The sequence below is a fragment of the Helianthus annuus genome, chromosome 2 (genome assembly GCF_002127325.2).
Source record: "Helianthus annuus cultivar XRQ/B chromosome 2, HanXRQr2.0-SUNRISE, whole genome shotgun sequence".
In the NCBI taxonomy this organism is placed as follows: domain Eukaryota; kingdom Viridiplantae; phylum Streptophyta; class Magnoliopsida; order Asterales; family Asteraceae; genus Helianthus; species Helianthus annuus.
In genome coordinates this window covers 151,834,543-151,841,326 of record NC_035434.2, presented here as the reverse complement: position 1 = coordinate 151,841,326, position 6,784 = coordinate 151,834,543, and the positions used below count along the sequence as shown (strand labels likewise).

Below are 6,784 nucleotides of genomic sequence, written 5' to 3'. Positions count from 1 at the left end.
ATGTATTTTTAATGGCAATCCCACGTGGGGTTGAAAGATATATGAGAACCAAATTAAAGTAAAGGGTTGAAAGATATGTGAGAATCAAATTAAAGTATACATATGATTTAATTACGTGTTTATTTCAACACGGTTAAATATTATATAATTTCAACACCTGTTCACTAAATCACTATAAATAATATACGCTTTTAACCCAATAGTTCTATTTTCCTCTAATAACTTTTACACTAAAAAACTAAACATACGATTGTTTTTTTGAAAACGGCGCAACAACACGTCAACCGCCACCATTTTTTCGTTCGTTTGTTCGGGTCAAAACACCACGTCATAGATACCACATCACCATTTTTTATATTGTTACATTTTGTTCTGTTGTTTGATTATTTTACACATATATATTTTGTAGTTTCGATTCATACAGTGCTTTAACGTTGGATTCGTATGTGGACACCCGCTGCAACGCACGGTGAAAAAAACCTAGTTCGTGTTAACGAGCGGTCAAACCCCAACTAAGAAATACCAAAAAATTGAATTAATCTAATATTCCACTGTCTTCATTCTAATTTCGAAAATATAATATTATTACAAAACACAGAGTCTATTGTTAACCCGTTCCACTACCAGATAAAGGTGTCGTGGTGAGCGCTCCGGCTTCATCACGACCACCACTCTCAAACTCCTTTATCAACTCGGGATCAACATTTTCCTCAGGTTCCCAAGTCGCTTCTTCTAAATCTGTCCATTTCACTAAATACTCATTCTTCCCTTCCTCCCCATCTCGTCTCTCTATCACACACTCTGCCACCGCATACTCCAACCCATCTTCGAAATCCTTAACCAAGTCTTCCGCAATCAATGCGGCTTTAACCCACTCGTTATCTTCACCATCCTTCCACTTCACCAAATACTCGAGATTCTTCCCCTTCCCTCTCTTCTCCATTATCTCCTCCACCTCGGCATACTCGAATATCGAGCCCTCCAATACTTTAATTACACTTTCCAACCCTAATCTTCTAGCAAATTGCACCGGGTTCCCCTTAGGCGTCGAATTCAAAACTTCACGCGCCAAATCTAACGGCGTCCGCCCTCGGTCATCCCCCGCCTCGGGATCCGCCCCAAACTCCACCAATAGTTTCGCCACACCCGGTCTCACATACCCCGCCGCCATATGCAACGCTGTCAAACCACCGACATTATCCCTGTGGTTCACGTCGGCGCCGGCGTCCACCAAAACCCTCACACACGACTCCGATCCCAAACCGGCGACGAACAGCAGCGCCGTCCGGCCGTCGCCGTCGACGGCGTCCACATCCCGGCCGTCGCCAGAGCTAATAATCTCCTTCAGTGCTCGATCATCAGCCTTTTTGGCGGCGACCCACCACGGGTTTTCGTACTCGGCGACGACGTCGGCGGCGATTAAGTTCCCCGGAACCCACGTCGGCGCGTGGTCGTCCTCCCATTCGATTAAGTACTCCATTTCGGCGCGTGAGTCCACGGCTCTGCTTCCGATGATTGCTTTGACTTCTCCGTAGGTTTCTTCTTCGTTGTAATTGGAGAATTGAGGTGGGTCGGATTCAGATTGAGATTGAGATTGGGGTTGGGGTTCTATGGTGGATGAAGTGGCGGAGACGGTGAGGGTGGCGTGGCGGTACGGTGGCCGGAAACGAAGGTAAAAAGGGCGGGAAAGGGGTGGCGGAGTGGTGGGGTGGAGTTTAGAAGAGAGTTTGAGGCCGGAGAGAGAGGGGTTTACGCAGAGAGCGTCCATTTGGTGGTGTGGAGATTGGTGGTGGAGGTGGTTTTGGGTTATTGATGGAAAGAAAGACGATAGGATAAGAAATCACATCCAAATTTTTGATGTGGAGGGCTTTTTGGTCTTTTTAGCTTTTGTAGGATATGGCTAATTGTGTAATTTTAGGATATTATTTTAAGTTTTTGTTTGAGTGGAGTTACATTTGATCTTTGGTGGTGAACACGTGTTGCGGCGGTGACGACTTAAGTGTTTATAGCCGGTGACATGTTATTTGATTTGTTAATCATATAAAATCGTATGTTTTGATGTATTTGATCTAACTCAGTGTATTATATATATAAGCGTTGTAGTTACAAAAGAAATAGAATCGAACCTGAGTTAGTTCATAGTAGGGCTGCATATCGTGTATACCCGTACACGATAAGACACGACACGACACGATAAGACACGATACACGAAACCCCATACACGAACACGACACGATAACTTATCGTGTCCTTTTTTCAAACACGAACACGAACACAAACACGACACGATATACACGAAAATTACCTGTTAATACCTGTTAACACATCTGTTCGACTGTTATACACGAAAATTACCTGTTAATAATACCTGTTAACACGAACAAAAATACGAACACGACATGCTATCTGAGAGTTACAGAGGGAGTTTAGGGTTTTACTTTTTTGAATTGAATGATGAATGAAAATAGAAAGGAATTAAGGAACCCACACGTACATGGCTGATGAGTTTTACTTAATTTAATTTCTTATCGTGTACTAACGGGTATTAACAGGTAAACAAGTATTTAACCTGTTTATACACGAAAATTAACAGGTAATCTCGTGTCTACCTGTTTGGTACACGATACTTGTTAAGGCCATACACGATACCTGTTAACTTCGTGTAGGTTCGTGTCGTGTATTCGTGTAAAATTGCCAGCCCTAGTTCATAGACTGAGGGTTCCATCTAACCACTTCACCATTCTTACCTTTGCAGCAAGACTTAGCGGGGTCAAAACGTACAGTAACTCGAATTTTTACCATAAAGACGTATTATATTTTACTTGACTCGTTTCTCAGAAAAATTGCGTTGAAAGTGAATTTGTAATGACACCTACATAAAAATTAACTACGTGAGAAATAGTTTTTTTTTTCTTTTAAGCTGAAGAATGAAAATATAGATGATAAATTTGAAAAACTAGGATAACGACCCGCCGCAATTCGGCAGGGATTATTTAGTTATAGCTAAGTCGATCTAGGACCCGCACGTTATGTTAAACCTGTTAAACAGGGAAAAAATAGACGATATAAAACGTTCATCCACACACGCACGTTGCGTCGTGTTAACTCGCAAAATTTAGAACGAAACGTAAAAATGTTAAACCAAAGACGCACGTTGCGATGTGTTAAGTCACAAAATTTAGAACCAAGCATAAAGCGAAAAATTTGCGGAAAATGAAAACTATAAAGGACCAAAGTTGAAAGTAAAAAAAGTTATGAGGATAGATTGCAAAAGATAAAAAGTTTTGGGCTAGAAGTAATAAAACAAATAGTTTTGGGTTAAAAGTAATTTATAAAATACTTATGGGTGAAAAGAAAAAATTTCATTTTTTTTTGGAAAACCCCCAAAGCCAACGTTACGACAACCATATGCATAACCATTTTTTTCTTTGAAAAACCCCCCAAAGCATACCCCGCGTTGCGGCGGGGCGTAAAACGGTGTCAAATAGTACTAATGTCACACAACCGTCATCGACCACCAACACTGACTCGACCTAGGGTACGCGTGTTGCCACGAACCTGTCAAACATGGGAAAATAGAGGTAAAAACGTTGAACCACACATGCACATTACGTCGTATTAACTCGAAAAATTTAGAACTGTACGTAAAATGCGAAAGATGAAAAGTATAAGTGACAAAAGTTGTGAAGTTAAATTGCAAATAATGAAAAGTTTTTTATTAAAGTTACAAAAACAAATTATGTAGGGTTAAAATTGCAAAAGGTAAAAACCTTTGGGTGAAAACTAAAAAATCAAGGTTTTTTTTTTTTTAAAAATGTCCAAAGCACAATGTACAACTCATGATGCACTAAAAAGTTGCTTCTTTATATATGGAATAACTAGAACTCAAAGTATGTGAAAATGATATTTTATAATATTTTTAAAAGGTATAGGGTGTAAATAACAATTTTGAAAGCATAGGGAACAACAAGTAACAATTAGAAAAATAAAAAAAGAATAAAACAAAATGAAAAGAAAATGAGAGATAAAAAGAATAAACAAAACGAAAAGAAAAATAAGAGGAAAGAAAATTTTAAACACCAGCTATTACTCGTACATGTATCATTGAAGATTCTGAAAAAAAAAAACCAAAAAAAAAGGAACAAATGAGAATCAAACTTGGCTCTTTAAGTAAAGAAATAACCAATCTATCTACCTTTTAGGGGGTGTTTGTTTTTTATGAAAAGCACTTCAGAACCTCTTATGTCTGCCCCACGCAGACCAAGCGTAGACGTTTGAGTCTGCAGCATGTTTGTTTTTTGGGAGTGATTCCATTAAAAAACCACTTCCAACCCTCTTCCTCGCACAGACCTTGCCTCAAGTCTTCACACCTCTTCGAAACCTCTACACATCTCAAAAAAAAAAAAAAACCTAGCTTGCTTCTTCTCCACAGCCGGCCCCCTCCTTCTTCTCCATCACCGCTCATCTCCGCGCTTCTCTGCCACAGCCGACCCCATCCTTCTTCTCCGTCACCACTCTGTCACCGCTCATCTCCGTGCTTCTTCTCCACAGCCGAATCTCGCATCCTTCTTCTCCGTCACCGTACATCTCGGCACTCACATCTCTCCATAGCCTTGCTCTCGTAAGTCCACTCTTGATTCTCGTTTTGTATTGATTTAGAATGAATGATTCAATATGAGATAGTGTTATTCTTGATGTTGAGTGTTGATTGTGAGTTTTGTGAAATGCAGAGTATTTGATGTTTAGGTTTTGAAAGTTGAAACCTAGTGATCTGAAAATGCAAGTCTGGGTGCTTTTGTGCTTTATGAATGTTTGAATTTTGTTGATTGCTCGTTGATTTTGATGAGTTCCATTGAGGCGTCGGTTAAGGAAATAGTTTAGATTGAAGGTGTGTTTGATGTTTAGATTTTGAAACCTGTTGCTTATCCATATACATCAGTTACATCTGTAAAGTGGTAATCAGTTTGTTTGAAGTGGTAATCAGAAGTTAAAAATAAACAGTCTTCTTCTTGCAGACTGCAGAGATTTTGTCCACCTCTTCAGCTGTAGATGTGGTCCGCAGACTGCAGACATTTTACCTCTAAAAAAACAAACAACGCCTTACTTTGTCAACGTCCTCATAGCTGGCCATATATATATATATATATATATATAAATATAAAATAACTGTCAGCGACATTTGATGTGAGAGCCACCGACTATTGTTTTTAAGAGTATCTAAATTTTACTGCTTCGGTCCTTTGTGCTCTATTTGCTTTCGAAAATGGTTTAGGATTCGTTAGGGGAGGTAGGCCACTTAGCCTTTTTCAAGCAGTTGCTCTATACCCACTCAGGTTTTGCAAATGGAATTTAATGGTTTTCAAAAGATTATGACCGTTCGAAGGTCGTTTTGAATTTCAATTATTATGATTTTTTAAACTTATATTGTACTTATAAAAGCATATATAAAGTACACCAAATTTACAAAAATCCACAAACTCTCACATAATCTCATCTCTATATATTCATAAAAAAGGCAAGAAGACAAATAGTTTTGATCACCTCTTGGTTGGACGTGTCTAAAAAAAGACGAGGAGCCGTTGCATTTTGGAACATCCTTATTCCAAGAATTTCGTCATCAACGCATAGGTGAAACCAGTCACTCTTCGCACCAAGCTTTGTCAAGGTTTTGTACTCTGTTCTTGGAGGTTTGCAAATTTCATCAACTCTTCAACATCATGATGGCTTACAGTGAAGGCTTAACAAATACAGAAGGGACTGTTGATGTCCGTCAGGAATACCAAAATATAGACAATAGAAGATTTACTCACATTTCGTCCTGGCAATTACTAAGAAACCATCCTCAACGCAACCAGTTGTGCATCCGGATGCCGACTCCGACGGTTCAGGGATTGATGATTAGTTTAGTTATCTAGTTTGTTTATTTAGGTTTAGTTATCTAGTTTGTGTAATGTTTTTTATTTTAATAATTTTATGTATGTTTTAAATTTATTTTATTTAAAATGTTTTCATATTTCAAATTATTTTTTTGTTTTATAAATAAAAAAGAAGAGGGTAATTTAGGGTAGTGGTGCCACCAAATTGGGTAGTTTAGAGTAGTGGATGGATTGAGTGATGTAGCTGGAAAAAATTAAAGGATGCTAGGGTAGGAATGGCAAATGGTCATTTCCCCTTATATGTTGATAACACTACCATATGTCTTCTTGTTGTGTATAATTTACTTTCAAATTGGTGACACTACCATAAAAATATACAAAGATTAAAGCCAGTGCGCAACTTTCAAAGATTGAAGTATTTTGTTGAACATAACGACATAGAAATCTGGCAGTGACATGACAATAACCCTTTAACATAGTCAATAAGTATTTTGAGAACAACTACCAAGGCTTGACATCCTTTTACCTCCATTGACTACTTTAACCAATGACAACTATAGCATCGTTTAGAGATTAGTACAACAAACTCAATAAGTTATTACTTTCCTGAATAACCCTCTTGCCTGATTGACCCCATGGTGGTTTGATGAATCATTTCATTATCAACTGGTCACAAGTACCCTTTTATCTCAATCGATTTAATTTAAGCATATTAACCCTATAGATTGCAATTGCTTATATATTTATCCATCTGACTCATTCTTTGTTTACACCATAGGGTCTCAAACCAACCATTAATCGTTTATCACCAATTCACGATTCATCATAATTTTACCTAATTGACCCATTCATGGTTTACACCATATTTTCTTATCTTAACAATATATTGTTTATCACTGATATGTGAT

General features: G+C 38.1%; 1 protein-coding gene and 1 long non-coding RNA gene across 2 annotated transcripts; one reads left to right on the top strand and one right to left on the bottom strand.

Moving 5' to 3' along the window:
* Positions 1-520: 520 nt before the first annotated feature.
* LOC110930907 (signal recognition particle 43 kDa protein, chloroplastic) lies at positions 521-1,844 on the bottom strand. The gene has a single exon (XM_022174304.2). The coding sequence runs from the start codon at positions 1,766-1,768 to the stop codon at positions 608-610; it is 1,161 nt and encodes a 386-aa protein (XP_022029996.1). The 5' UTR covers positions 1,769-1,844; the 3' UTR covers positions 521-607.
* Positions 1,845-4,171: 2,327 nt separating this feature from the next.
* Positions 4,172-5,984, top strand: LOC118487655. Its single transcript, XR_004882448.1, has 3 exons — positions 4,172-4,621; positions 4,731-4,888; positions 5,016-5,984. It is a non-coding gene; the product is annotated as an uncharacterized LOC118487655 (long non-coding RNA).
* Positions 5,985-6,784: the final 800 nt, after the last annotated feature.

Excerpts from the sequence above, each read along its gene's own strand:
- LOC110930907 (XM_022174304.2), bottom strand. The coding sequence starts at position 1,768 with ATGGACGCTCTCTGCGTAAACCCCTCTCTCTCCGGCCTCAAACTCTCT.